This window comes from Pipistrellus kuhlii, unplaced genomic scaffold (genome assembly GCF_014108245.1).
Source record: "Pipistrellus kuhlii isolate mPipKuh1 unplaced genomic scaffold, mPipKuh1.p scaffold_m20_p_4, whole genome shotgun sequence".
Classification (NCBI taxonomy): domain Eukaryota; kingdom Metazoa; phylum Chordata; class Mammalia; order Chiroptera; family Vespertilionidae; genus Pipistrellus; species Pipistrellus kuhlii.
This window is the reverse complement of record NW_023425540.1, coordinates 11,759,791-11,775,434: the sequence shown is the minus strand read 5'-3', so window position 1 is coordinate 11,775,434 and position 15,644 is coordinate 11,759,791. Positions and strand designations below refer to the sequence as shown.

At 36.0% G+C, this 15,644-nt stretch overlaps 1 protein-coding gene across 7 annotated transcripts in view; it reads left to right on the top strand.

Annotated features, from left to right (window-relative positions):
* Nucleotides 1-15,644, top strand: part of CTNND2 (catenin delta 2) — a 716,413-nt gene that overhangs the window by 263,629 nt on the left and 437,140 nt on the right. For all 7 annotated transcript variants that reach the window (XM_036410294.2, XM_036410290.2, XM_036410291.2 and 4 more), the window contains one exon: nt 5,957-6,069. In XM_036410294.2, coding sequence (XP_036266187.1) covers nt 5,957-6,069 — 113 coding nt within the window. The remainder of the gene's footprint in view (nt 1-5,956; nt 6,070-15,644) is intronic.

Here is a 15,644-nt window from a genome sequence, read left to right as displayed (position 1 = left end):
GAATAATTACAGCCTGGTTGGTGTGGCTCAGTGGTTCAGCAATAACCCGGAAATCACTGGTTTGATTTCAGTCAGGGCACGTGCCCTGGTTCTGGACTGGATCCCCAGTGTTGTGTGTGCAGGAGACAGCTGATCAATGATTTTCCCTCATCATTGATGTTTCTACCTCTCTATTTCTATCCCTTATTCTCTCTATAAAAATCAATAAAAATATATTAAATATATAGAGTGAAAATATGAGTGTCTGTGATATATATAATTTTATATAGGTATTTGCATTTATAAATTTTGTATGTATATATGTGATCAAGTATTTACTGACTCAAAAGAAAAAAAAGCAAAGAAGAGGAAATTACAACAAAAAAGACACCACCAGAAAAATCTTTAACAATTCTTTCACACACTTTTATTCTTACAATTGATTAGAGTGATGAATTGAGAGAATAACATGATGATGAAGACTTTTCATAGAACTAGTGATTCTCTTAAATTCTTGAGAAGTATTCTCTCATGCTATTGGAGTCTTGAAATACTTTGGGGAAAAAAATTATTGCATAACCAACCACTTGGCCATCCCATTCCAAGAAGCTGCAACACCAGAACCATGGATTCTTCATTCATAAACAATCACTTACTTAGCCCAGTTACATATCAGACACTTTGCTTTCAGATGATGTTGGGTCTAATCCCCTCCTTAATAAATTTACGATCTAGGAGGACTACAAATGCTTGAACAGAAAGTCATGATAAAACACCTAAAGTATAAGAATAAAGGAATAAATTGATTACCATTGGATCACAAATAATAGTATACACAATTGAGAAATCATTAGAATGGTGGTACTTCTGTTGCTCATTGATAGAATTCCCTTTCTCATTTAACTTAACTCAGCAGGAGGAATATCCAGGAGAAGCCTGGAGCCTTCACTGCAGTGGTTAGACCTAGGAAGCCCCATACCCCCTCTGCTCTTGTCCTTGTGCCTTTCACCTTTGCACAGGAGCACCATCTTGTGTCTGCTGGTCATTAATATTCTCTCTTTTTTTTTTCATTTGGGAGGAGAGTTTGACAAAGACTATGGATGTGTGAGCATGCAGAGTCCACACAGTGTCGGGATATACTATGGGTCCACTTTCCCACTTCATCTAGCTGGCATGAGCAGTTCAAATCCTATCATGGGATTCTAGCAGCCAGATCCACATTGGATTCTAGCAACCAGATCCTCACTGGATTTTAGCAATCAGAGCCACAACTGTGGAATCATGTTGACTTCCAATGTCTAGCATCTTATCCATCTTCTCTATTATCTACTCCTGTTTGATCTCTTTCCCACCTTCTCATATTAGGGAAATCATGGCAAGTCTATATTTACTTAATTCACTCTTTAGTCTGAGATTTTATATTTTCTCAAGTCTAGCTTGTATGATCCTAACTGATGTTATCCCACAATGCTAAATTAAGTATTTATTGAAAGAACTAATGAAACCAGGAGTATGTGTTTTCTGATTTCATTTTCATACTGAGTTAGCTAAGCCTCTGTAAGAGATTTACATGCTTTTATCCATTTAAAAATATTTAATAAACACCATTTAATTAAGCCAAATTAATGATTCATTTAGTCTATTTAGGGCAAAGTTAGACAACAGTATAATTTTTTTCTTATAATCTTAATGTATTATGTGACTCAATGTGCTATTCTAAGAGAGGCGATCATTTAAATCTGGCTCCTCATAAATTTTAATGAACTTTGGCATTATACATTTCCTACTCTTATAAATTTTTATGATCTTTAAAACAAGACAATTTCTACATAATGGGGAGATTTAGGTCTAACACTACTTTGTGTTTTTTTAAAACTTCCTTTACTCCAGGCTGTCTTCTCTAATCCACCCATTGTTTTTCATTCCCATGAATTCCCAATTTCTCTGGGCAGTTTTTGAATCATATTTTGGAGTAGTTTTAAAGCAATTTAAAGTGTACATGATATACCAACAAAGGTGCATATATTTAATGTGTGAAATTTGATGAAATTTGACAAGATATATATATTTCCTGCCATGTATACTGTCCTAGTAATTAAGCACTCAATAGCCAGCACTCAGTAAACATGTTAGCATCCTATTTTGTTAGATATTGTGTTATTATATTAATAAAATATATTTCAGATGAAGAAGAGAAAAGTACTTGCACCTAAGGGCCTTGACATTTACTGTGTACTCCTTAGCAAAGCACAGAGGAATAATTCACTTAATTACTTGCTTGTTTCATACACGCAATGACAAAGTAAGCATTTAAGGAATGGACATTTTTAAAAGGCAGCACATTGATTCAGTTCCCTTAATAAAGAAAATGTCAATTTAATTAAGAAGACATCCAGCAAATAAAAGAAACAACCCAAAGTTAGCCTCAAATTTTAATATTGCAATAGTGTACAACATTTTTTAAGTATCAAAACTTAGGTACTGAGCTAGTTGCTTGTTCATTTTGTGTGAATTTTTAAATAATATGTAAATATTTATTTAAAAATCAAGTATAGAGGACAACCTGTTAGTTCTTTAAAAATTATCCAGCTTTCAGCAAAGATATAGTAACAGAATCGGGAAATATGTTCAACAGCAACAAAAACATACAGATCAGAAAAATGAAACAGCAGTTTTCCAGTCCCTGACTTTTAGACAATGAAGGATGGTGATTCCTTGGAGACACGAAGCATAAATGGTGAGCCCTGCAGTTGTCCCAGCTTACTGCCGTGGGAAGGTTTCTTCTGGAAAGTCTTGAAGAGGTAACCCAGACAGAGCCAGAGAACTTGCTGAGTTGGGGAGACAGCACTGAAAGTCCAGGAAGCTAACGGTGGCTAGAATTTGCAGGGGAAAAGAGAAGAAAGGATATTGCTACTCAAACAGAGAACCCCTGAGATCTGCAAAGGTTCACGTTTTTCTATTCAGTAGAGAACTGAGCAGCCCATGTGTGTAAGGAAGCCAAGGGGGCAGGAGAGACCATCTGAAAGAACGGGAGGACATAACACCTGCTGCTCACACCGGGCCAAGATATGTGCTGGTGCCCACCAGCCCAGCTGAGAAACCCATGGTTCATGTGATGCTGAGTAGAGGACGCCAAAGGGGCTGCCTAGGCAATATAGGGTAATTAGCCCTACACCAAATGCTGTTCTGTTGTTCTAAACAAATCTATACAAGACTCAAATGTAACGAATTCATTCCATATAACTGAGCCCTGGACAGATCTTAAGATGCCTGTAGGTATATGAAGACAACCAGGACCAAACAAGGTAGCGTTCAAATGTTTTGTGTTCAAAGATGACCACATGTAAAGAGGAATGGAAGTGGAGCTCATACTAAGGAGAAAAATCACTCAGTTGAAACTGACACAGATGCTAGAATCAGGACATCTAAACAGTTTTTATATGTGTTCCATATCTTCAAAAGTTAAATAGAGCCATGGAAGATATAAAAAGTTCCCCAATGAAACTTCTAGAGATGTTTGATTCGTTGGAGGTAAAAAAACAAAAAACAAAAAACCACCCCACACTCAATAGGATTGATGGTAGATTTGACATTGCACAAGGAAAGACTGGTTGACTCAAAGACATCAATAGAAATTATTGAAAATGAAACACAAAGGGAGAGAAAAAAATTTTATATGGGAAAAGAATTTGTGAGCTGTGGGACAATTCCCAGTGACCTAGTATACACTTAACTGTACTCACTGAATAAGAGGAGACAGTGGGGAAGATAAATAATTCTTTGAAGATATAATGGCTTAAAATTTTTGAAATGTGAAGGAAGCCATAAATCCACACATTGAAAAATCCCAGTGAACTCCAAGCATAAGAAACATGAAGGAAACAACTCTAAGGAACATGAACATCTAGTTATTCAGCACCAGCGAAAAAGAAAATCTTAAAAGGAGTCAGAGAAAAAAGACATTATATAAAAAAAAACAAAAAACAAAGATAAGTAATACCATAGACTTTTTCTTTTCTTTGTCAGAAACAACGCCCAAATGAGGGGACCATGGAGCAAAAATGTCTTTAAAAAATTAGGGGAAATAAAGACTCCTGTGAGCCATGTAAAGCTGGAAAAATTTATCACCTAAGGAACCACATACAAAAAATATTGAGGGAAGTCATTTAAACAGAAAGAAAATGGTGCCAGATGGAAATACAGATCCATAAAACGTGATGAGGAGCACTGGAAGTTTTGACTATATTTGAAAGGCAGCTTGCTAATGAAAATGCCTCCTATATCCTCCCATTGATAAGAATGAAATGGAGAAAGCATGCAGTGCTGTCACAGCCTTGGAGCAAGCACAGGCAAGACAGCCTCTGTCCCAGGACTCAGTACGCTGAGCTATCTCACCCTATTGGACTATTTTTCACATATGCAAACATGCAGCAAATTGAAGTCCTTTAAATTATACAAATAATGAATTTCCACCTACCTATAAGGAGTTTGCTGTAGCCCCCAGGTATTGTATTTTTAAGGTGTTTCCAGTTCAAAGGTATGAGTTGGTTTCCTGTTATATAGAGAAATTTAAAATACTATATTATACAGCCTGGGAATGAAGAATCTTCTAGAACTTTCATATTTTTGTGGAAAGAAACTGACAAAAATGAGCATAACTTGAAAGGAGAAGAAGGGAAACTTAGCTGCACATAATACGCTCAGCACAAGTCTTGGTAGTCACTTTTTACAAAGAGTATTTGCTGTTTTTCTGGATAGATAAGAATAAAAGTTTGATCTCAAACAACAGCATGCCTCCTGTTTTAGCACCCCAACGGGAAAAGTTGAGCTGTCATATACAGAGTGTCTCAAACTTAGATCCACTAAATAATGTCAACAAAAAATATTCTGCTCTTATGGAAAAGAGCAAGGGTATTTTTAATTCGTGAAGAGGACACAATAGTAGATCCCACTTTTTAAAGGTCTCACCCAAGAATGTTCTAGGGTAGTAAATAGAAATAAGTAATCTTCTCTGGAAAGACAAATCCTTGAAACATTGGGAGTTTTAGTTTTCCCAAACTAACCTTAACCCTATATTTCAATATTTTTCAGCATTCTTCTTTCTTAATCGCCTAAATATAACTGTGTAGATATTTTTAAAAGAAGTTAAATGTGACATTGTAAAAACATTTCTTTAATTAAAACATGTAATTTGCTTTCATTATACTTATTTAAGAACTTAAGTGTATAGAAAAGTAAAATATAATATAACAACTGAACTACGGTACCAGGTCCAATATTTGGAATAGCCAGGAGTCTTGATGTACTCACTGAATCATTTTTCACTCAAGGTGATCCTTTAACAGTGGATTTTGGGCAGCTCTGTAGAACCATTCTTCATTGGTTTAATTGGCTATTTTAAAAAAATAATATAGTAAAATGTTAAAAGTAATTTTCTCAAGCCTGTGTAGAATCAGTATCATGCCATTATGCTTAAATTTAAATAATAAAGAAGTGTAGGATTTAGCATTGCTTTTCTTCAGTATATAATAGGTTAGTAATATGAGAATCAAATTAGTATATTGAGGCAGCTAAAAAGCCAGTAAGGAATAAACACTATACTCCAGATGATAGAAAAATTAAATGTTCCACTTTTGTTATCTGGGGTTGCTGGTCATCTGCCAAACATAGCATAGGCTAATTTTTCATGGACACTGTCTCACTTAGTCCTCACCCATACCCACAATACAGATGATACAGTTGCTATTTAGATTACATAACTTATTCAAGGACCTGCAGCTAAAGGGTCAGTACTCTGATATAAACTTGGGTCTGTCTGAACTGCAATCTTTCTTTGATTCCACATCAATCTTCTCTACTTCTTACATTTGCCATCTTTGTAAACCAGATATCTCCCCTCAACTGTCCTGTCATTTGTGTCTGAATTCCACTTTCTATACAGATGACAGAATTAAACTTTTTGCTGGTTTTCTTTCAGGAATTACAGTTTGAAAGACTGACTCGAGAGCTGGAGGCAGAACGCCAGATCGTAGCCAGCCAGCTGGAGCGATGCAAGCTGGGGTCGGAGACAGGCAGCATGAGCAGCATCAGGTACTGGGCATCCCATCCCCCGGGGTTCTTGCTTTGAGTTGCCAGGGAAGTAAATGGCGGGGTTTATCTTCTCCTTACAAACCTGGCAGTGGAATCGGAGCATTCAGTCCGATGTTGGAAAGGAATTGTAACCGACCTGATTTCAGATGTTCAAAAGAAGTCTGAAATGGCCTGGTTTTTACTTGAAACTCTTTTAACACAATCGATCCCTGCCCTGAATGCAAATGATGCATCATTTTGTACAAAAGAAGGCTTTTAGTTCAGGCAGGTTGCTTGAAAGCAGAAGATGCCATATCACACTCTCCCAGTTTGTTGTTCTTTTCTAAATGATCTAGAGTTGCAGGTTCTGGAAATGAGAGAGGGCATTTCAATGCATCTGTATCGTCTGCTAATATATGATGTTAAATTATAAAATTGTTCCTCCTGTACTTACCACACATTCAATTGCCATGTGTGAAAAATATTTCAAGTCCATAGATAGAATGATTAATTATTAAATTGGGGGTAGTTTGAGGTTATGAAATATTTAAGAATGAAACAAAATATAGTCATTTGGCCACAGAATAAATGCTCCCCCTAGGACCTTGTTTTTATTAAAAAGAAAGGTGTGTGTGAAATTGAAATAAACATACATAAAGTTCTATAAGTCAACTTTCATTTATCAGGAATGCATTGTACTTTTCTGTCACCTTCTTCTATGCTGTGTTTGATGCTACATTTTTTAGGGCCATGTCTTGGGTAAGGAAATAATAGTTACTATGGCAAATAAACTTCAACATTATAGTAACAACAAAATAGCAGATTGCTTTTCATTCATGCAACAGAGAGAGGCAGGGGATGCTGGTTAGGGAGCTGCCTTGCTTCCCTCAATGCCGGGAGCAATAGGCCTAACTCTTGAGAACCCCTATGGCCTCATTGTCAAACACATCACTGTGCCCATATCCTATTGGTGAGAACCAGTCACATGGCCTCTCATAGATGAGTGGGGCAGGGATTCCTGGTCCTGGCATGGACACCCACTCTACTCAGGAAGCAGGAGCTTGAGTTTGGTGAGCTCTTAGCAACTGCTGCCACAAAAGAATGAAAACATCACTGTACCCATTGCTCTAAAGTACCGTATTTTTCGGACCATAAGACGCACTTTTTCCCCCCAGAAGTGGGGGGAAAAAGTCCCTGCGTCTTATGGTCCAAATACAGCCTGCACATATACTTTAAAAAAAAGTTTTTTTACTTGCCCGGCTCTGTGTGGTCTCTGTGTGCTTGCCCGGCTCTAAAATGGTTCTAAATGCTGCTCTTTACTTTACAGGGTTGATTACATGTGTTTATGACTGTGATGTTGGGTTTTAATGCACATAAAATATTTTAGGACACTATTTGTTTCAGAATCTTTTTTTCTTCATTTCCCTTCTCTAAAAACTGGTGCGTCTTATGGTCCAGAGCGTCTTATGGTCCGAAAAATACAGTATTTATCATTGCAAGGTAAAGTCTGTTGTTGGAAGGTGTCATGTTGGAAGCACCTGCCATTAGTCTTTTAACATTGTTCTTGTATTCCTGAGGCAGTGGGTACACTTTAAGTAGAAGTTACTGCTACTCTTATTGTTAGACTAGGTTACTTGAATGGAGATCGTTTTCAATTGCAAAGCCGTAGTTGGAGTATGTGGAAGCATATTCACTTCTGTAATAGTTTGGTAGTAAGAAGCAGCACGTAGATAAATTGTGGTCTCTTAAACTCATCACCTACTTGTCTAAACACCAAAATTAACAAAAAAAGGATAGACAAGAAAAAGAAAAAGTGAAATTGTGTTCACAAGGTTGTCTGGTATAAGGTAGTGAGAAAAATATTTATAAGTGTAGATTTTTATTACTATATGTATTAAAAAGCTGATTGTTATTGCTGAACACCTCCTCAGAAGCTAAGCCTGTTCTGGGGATTTATAAACACCACTGAATTGACATCTATTTGGCTTTTAAACCAGTTGTTTCCTGATTGGCCAGATTACCTGTTGAATGCATATTCTTAATCTTTCTGTGTGGTATTTTTGCATACTATACAACTTTTATTTTGTTTCATCCATCCCCAGTCCTGGTAGGAGAAGGTCTGGGGTACCATGTTGTACCCTGTGCCTCAATTTCCAACTTCTGATTGGATTAGAAGTAGATATCTAAGCCAAGGACAATTTGTTCAGTGAATAGCCTGAAAGAAATTGGGCTCTTACTCTTGAGAATGTGAAATAAGTGACCCCAGATCTGTGACCTCCAGGGGTGAATGCTGGGGAGATGGTGGCCAATGGAGGAGTCCATGGTTACAGGGATCATCTTGTTTCGGAATGTTACAGAGACCAGTTCAGTTATCACTAAGACTGCTGCATCTCTGATATTTCATTTATATTCTTGAAAACTTTTATCCCCCCTCATTTTATTGAATTGAGTTGATTTCTTTTCTCAAGTCCAAAGTGTCTTAGATAGAACACATCATTGAGCTACCAAACTATACAGAAAAATTACCCATGACAGTGTTCGGTTCTTCACCTATAACTTGTATCCTTAGCTTGCAGCTCATCGTACATTATCAGTAATTCTGTATTAAATGTGTATAAAGTAATAGTGTTAGGAGAAGCAGACACTGCCTAATTATTTTCTCTGCTATATACCTCTATAATATTCAGTTTTCATGAAGCTTAATTATTTTGTATTTTGGAAACCTCTAATGCATGAATCTACCTTTGAATAGTACAAGCAATTTACTGATATTTCACTGGAGAAAATCTAACACATAGCTTCCCCTTTGTGTGTGTGTCATAACCTAGAGATTTGCTCAGTTTCAAAAATGCACCTTTGGAAATTCAAGTCTTTATAACGGGTAATAGACTAACCTAGTTAGCACATCAAAAGAGATATTTTAAAATAAAAAAATAGAATATAAACAATTTTTGAAAAAGGAGGACAGGTAAAGAGTCTGATAATTTAGATGTTTCATATTCTGGAGGGATAAGAGAGTTTTATAACAAAAATAAAACAAAATTAAATATTTTTCAAACTTGTTATGTAAATGATAAAAATGATAATTCTAGTTTGGTTATCCTCTGCCTTTATTAGTGATAGGAAATTGCTTCATCTGATTTCTCAGACCTCATTTCTGGGAGTCACAATGACAGTTTGAACTTTTTGAAAAATGTTATTAGTATGCATTTATAACAGTCAACTTTATAATAACCAATCAAATAAAAAATGAGAGTACTGAGAATTTGGAGAAGGGAGACTCTGGATCCAATGTTGTAGGCTATCAGCTTCTGCATCCAAGTGTTTACAGTAGAGGTAACCACAAATAGGACCGTTGTGATCTTTTAAACTCTTCACAGACTTTTCTACACACCCAAATGCACATTGTAGCTTTAAGAATCCAGATCATTTAGTGGTTGTCTGAGTGTTATCATTCTCCTACCAAGAAATTATTAGTGCTTCTCATGGCAGCTATACTTCCACCATTTCTTCCTATGTTGGTTTCCGCACTCTGCTTCCAGGCTAAACCTCTCCAATATATTGGATTATTCCCCCATCCTACCATTAGTTTGGGTCCATACCTTCTCCCTGATTCCTCAGAGCCATCTAGACTTGAAACTGGAACATTATTTGCTCTGATGGTGCCTTTTATTCAGGATCAGGATAAAATCCCTCTTGCTAAAAGCCCACGCCCTCCCTCTGGCCAGTTGGCCCACACCTGTCCCTCAGGCAAAGGTTTGTCCAGGAAGTCTTGTCTAGCAGCCCCTTGAGCCATTTATTCCCTCGCAGACTGGGACCCCTGTTTTGGTTTTATAAGTCCAGTAGTCTGAGGACCTTCCTGTGTCCATGCCCTTGTCATGCTCTACACCCCGGAATTAGCATTCTAACTCACTTCTTGGTTGCAGTCTGTGCAAATCTGTCCTCCATGTGGTGTGAGTTAGATCTGCATATGCATAAATCAGAATCATGTCTCTATCAGGATCTTTCCTCTCACTTCTGTTAGTTCATTAGTATACCAGTATTTCCCAGTCCATGCCTGTGACCAAGGAATTCCTTCCACCTAGAATACCCTCTCTTTTTTGCTTTGTCCCTTTCTCCTTGTGGATCTGAATACTCAGCTGAGGGCTCACACCCTTCCAAATGCCCCCTTGACCTGTCTAAACTGGTCCAGGTGTCCCTTTCTTAGGAGTCATTATAACTTAACAAAGCATTGAGGATGAGCCTCTGTTGACCCTTCTAGAGGTCCCCTGCCACAGAACAAAGGATGTGTAGGGATTTTTTTTAGGTGCTGCTGAAACTTTAAGGACAACAAAATCGATGTCTATTTGAACTCCTTGATTCTCATAGGTACTAAAAACATAGTGAGAGAGAAATAGATTAAAATCATAGTTGGACATATCTTATAAACTCCTGCTAAGGAAAACCTGACTTTTGAAAGGTATGATGATTATGATGATGATGACGACGAACAACAATGATGGTAAGATGATGAAGAAAATGATGGTCTAGAGCTCAGAAATGAAGGAAGTCAAGAAATTCAGTGCCAGAGAAATTTGACACATGATAAAGTCTTCCTTGACAGCATGGGTAGCCCTGCACATGGCTCCTAAAGGCAGAGGATGACTCCTGACTTACAGAGAAGAGGACCTCAGTCCTATAACCAAAAGGAGTTCATTTCACAGCTTGAATAAATTTGGAAGTAAATTATTTCTCAGAATCTCCAAAAAGGAACATAGCCCAGGGGAAACTCTGGTGATAGACCTTGTGAAATCCTTATCAGAGAACCCAATTATGCCATGCCTGAACTTTATAAAATTTGCAAAACTATACTTTTTTTAAAAAAATAGACATTGTTTTAAGTTGATAGTAATTATCTACAATACTTTTTAATATTAATAGGTTGTGTTAGATATCCAGGGTGAGGCAAAAGTAGGTTTATGGTTGTTTGCATGGAAAATGATATGGTAATTAATAACTAATAATGCAAGAATAAACTGTTTTGTATACTCACAATTGTAAACCTACTTTTGCCCCATTTGTATATTATAGCAAGTTGAATTATGCAAGTTTTTTTTTATTAGAGAAAATAAGTTTTATTCTGTGACTACCTGTATTCCATTCAAAAGTTTAATTTGTATATCCAATTTTATTTTTCATGCATATACACATGCATTTGAATTTACATATTAGAACAACATGCTGTTTTGATTCTAAGAAGTGGAAGTATTTGAATGTGGAATGGAATCATTATTTAGTGTAGAATAAGGACAACTAAATAAAGCAATCAATTTAGCGTCACCATTTTTTAATGTAGATGCCCAAGATGCTGATTGGAGTTATGTATATATTTAAAATGACAAATGTAATATATACATGAAAATGTCTTGCTGTCTTTTTCCTGCAGGTGAATTATTGAGTTTCTTGCAAACTCATTTTCACAAATACCTGCCGTACTTTGGAGAGTGGAATACAAAAGGAATTAATGTTATAAGTGTTATCAAAGGTTGTTCTCTTTATTAACTAACTCCTATGAGCCTAAATGCCAACAATTCTATAAATAGTGTACAGATCTTTTTCCTTCCTACAAAGAAGTCAGGCTTATTTTAGAGAAAATGCTGACTTCTGGTTTATTTAGTTACTTGTGTTGAGAAGAAACACAAGTCAAGTAGCTCCATATATTTATTGACAATGAAATGTTTATATTTAAAAGCATGGACACTGAACTTTCTTAAGGAAATAAATCATATATTAATACAATTGTTTCTCAAAGTCAGACATTTTGTGCATTTTTAAAAAATTTCTATAGGATATGATATTCTTAAATAAGTAGATACTGATATTTATTATTTTATATGCAGAAGGAATAAGTCAATCAAAATATTTTATTTTGAAAACCACACATCTTAGATAATTTATTAATTTTAATTTTTTTAGTTTTTTAAACATTTTATTATATTGTTATTTATACATATACATATACATATATTTCCAAAACAGTTATGTAGCCAAAGATTAAAAATTACTCATAGTCAGAATTCTTTATTGTTACCATGCTTGCCAGTAAAAAAAATTAAATAATCACTTTCAAATAAATTATTTTAATTTAATTTTTTATTAAATGCATTTATTTATTTATTTTTAAATATATTTTTTATTGATTTTAGAGAGGAAGAAGGATGGAGAGAGACATAGAAACATCAGTGATGATAGAGAATCATTGATCGGCTGCATCCTGCATGCCCCCCTCTGGGGATTGAGCCTGCAACCCAAGCAAGAAGAACAAAGGTTCATATTCTTGACTGGAATTGAACCTGGAACCCTTCAGTCCACAGGCCGATGCTCTATTCACTGAGCCAAACAGGCTAAGGGCACATTTTTTTAATTTTAAAATTAGAGAACAGCTGTTGATTCCCATAATAATTTCTCATGTGGTTAAAATATTACTCTTCCAACAAAGTCATACAGATTTATTTAAATGAGACATTTAATTTATTGAATTGGTAATCAGAAATAACATTGCAGTGGCATTTGTGAAGTCATTTAGAATGTCTGCTTCATTATAAAAACAGAAGAAAAGAACAAAATATAAAGACTATATTTTGATAGTGTTTTCTGCATTGCCAATTTTATTTTATTTTTCTCTTATTTCCTTCCAATCTGAATTCCATACCAGAAACCTCCCTCAAGAATATTCCCCATTTTCTTAATTCTCTTCATGAACCCGTGTTCTTCTTGTCTTAACCCTTGTACCACGATCTTTCCCTGTTATCTCTATTTATATATTTTTCAGTTGCTTGTTTTTAATGATGAGATAATTCTTTTAGGATTTCCTATTATAGTTTTCCCTTTTCCTACATAAATTAGGAGGAATATTGAAGAATACTTTCCAGGACCACAGGGTTCATGTTCATGATTCCCAGCACCATCACATTTCTGTCCTGGCCTCCACTCAGAACTCTTTCTCCTTCAAAGAGAGCATTTACAGCTGTTGCTTTTTTAATTAGGAAGCATTTATTTCTCTAGGTTTTTTTGTTTGTTTTTTTACTCCCAGTTGTCAGGCCTGTGAGCCTTTCTCACCTGCCTAGAGTCCAGGGTCCCTATTTTGAGCCACCACTATAGTACCCTGGTGCCTTTGAACTTCTAATCCTGCAGCAAAATTTACAACCTGGATTAAAGCTGTTGCCTTCTCCTCACCTACAGGGAGTCTTTGTGTAGCCTTCTCAGCAACTAGAAGTAGGTGCTGTCACTCTTATGTTTTCTCCCCTAATCTCCAATTCCCCAACTGCAGGGCCTGGGAGTATATGCCCAAGATTGGCCAGCACATGGTAACTGTTCAGTCAGTACTGAATGAATAAATGAATGAATGAATATTCAGTACTTTTATTACTGTTTTTATTCCATTGCTAATGTTGCATAAAATTAACAGTTTTATTAATCTGTAAATACTACCATCTCTCTATATTCCAGAATATGTTTTATGTATGACACATATATAATAAAATATAATTCATATAAAATATTATAGATTTTTTTTTTTACCAAGCTGGATTAGAATATTATGTTTCATTATTCATTCTTATCACTTTTCTTGTTGAAATGGTACCTGGTTACCAGGGCCTGTTGGTTTGATGTACTCTGTGTGTGAATTTGTAGATGATATAGTCTCATGCTTTCACTCTGATCTTAAGATAATAAGAATAGTGATAACAATATCAATAATAGTCCTAATTTTAATATTTATAATGGTAGTACTTATTGAGATTCCCATAGGCCAGGCACAACATTACCTGGCTTATATCGATATACATTATGCCATTTCCTCCTAGTGAGTCCATGAGTTAAATCTTATTGTTAAATATTGTAGAATGGAGAACACTACAATTCAGAGAGGAAAATTCAGTTTCATAACATCCAACAGCTAGTGACCAAACATTGATGTTTGATCCCAGTTATCTTTATTTCTCAAGTACACATGCTAAAATGCCTCACCACAATGCTTGTTCTTGAATTATGTTGTAAATGACCATCTAAATAACCCCAGTTCATTTCTACCCACTTTATTTTAGGACTTAATTTCTGCTTCTTTTTCCGCCTCCCTTACCCATCCCAATGATTATGGTTATTTTGAAGTTCTTTATCAGAATATGTTTCTGAGATTCATTCTTATACATATGAAGTAAAAGGTGTTAATATATGTTACCATTGCTTTTAAATATATTCAGAGTAATTATTCATTATTCTCTTTCATATTTCCAATGAACAATTATACTAATATTTATGTCTATAAAATGCCATTATCACATTGTCTTAGTGTCTTCAGGCTGCTATAAAAGAATACTATAAATTGGGTGACTTATAAACAACATAAATTTATTTCTCACATTTCTAGGGGCAAGGAAGTCCAAGATCATGGCAAAGGCAAATTTGGTGTCTGCTGAGAGCCTGCTTCCTGGTTCAGAGATTTTGAGATAGTTTGGCTGAATCTAGGGGTAAAGATAGGGAACTGGAACAGAATGTTTCACACCGAGAAATCACGTGGAGTGGGTTTTTTAATATATAATCACTGGTTCCTTTAAACAAATGTTATGCGTACTTCTGAGGGTCCAGCATGTTAATCAACACTTCTTGTGCACCAGGCATGAATATGATGCAGTTCCTGGCCTCCAGGTGTTCACAGAGACAGAAAGCATGAGACAATTCCTTGGTGTGATGAAGAGAACAGGAAATCATGAGATGGTTTCAAAGACAGATATGTGTGTGTTAATCATGTGAAACATTAGCAAGGAACGAATTGTGAGTGTGCAAAGTCAGAAAGACAAGAGTCAATTTGGAATCCCTGTGGTTGGAATAGCAAGTCCAAGGGACAGAATGGTGTTGGATAAAGGTATAGACAGACATAAGCATTCTTGTGATCCACCATATAGGTCAGGCCAGAGACCTAGAGACTTTGGGTTTTGTTGACTGGGCAATAAACAGAATGTCAAGATGGTTTTTACCCAAGGACGTGATGAGGCCAGCTCTGGTTCTGCCAGCTGCATGGAGAATGAATGGAAGCTTGTGGAGGTTGGTGGTTGCAGCACAAGTTGGAGATGGTAGCTCTTGTCCAGGAGATAGGTTAGAAAACTTCCTGGAAGGTCCTGAGTGCTTACATTGGTTTCATGGTTAGAGTTGGTAGGGTCTGTGGATTCATCTGTATCAAAAGAAACAGTGTAGGATTGCAAAATTATTTATTTCAACAAAAAAAAAGTAAACATTTGGTAGGTGAGGCCAACACTGTGAGCTTACTTTGTACCACAACTGTTGCCCATTTTCAAGAAGGAAACTTGGATTTTTTATTTATTTATTTCATGTATGTGAATGTATCCTAATTCCCCTTTATCCAGGAGAAGCTATCATAGAATTTCAAATGTGAGAGATTGCTGCGTTAGCAGCAGGCAGCAAAGATGTTACCTAATTTGTTTACAGTAAAGCTGTATTCATAAGCCCCAGCCTTCTCAAACATCTGTTTGTTTAGTACCTCAAGAGCTGAGGAAGTTTAAAAAATCTTCACACATTGTTGCTTAGTCTTTCACATT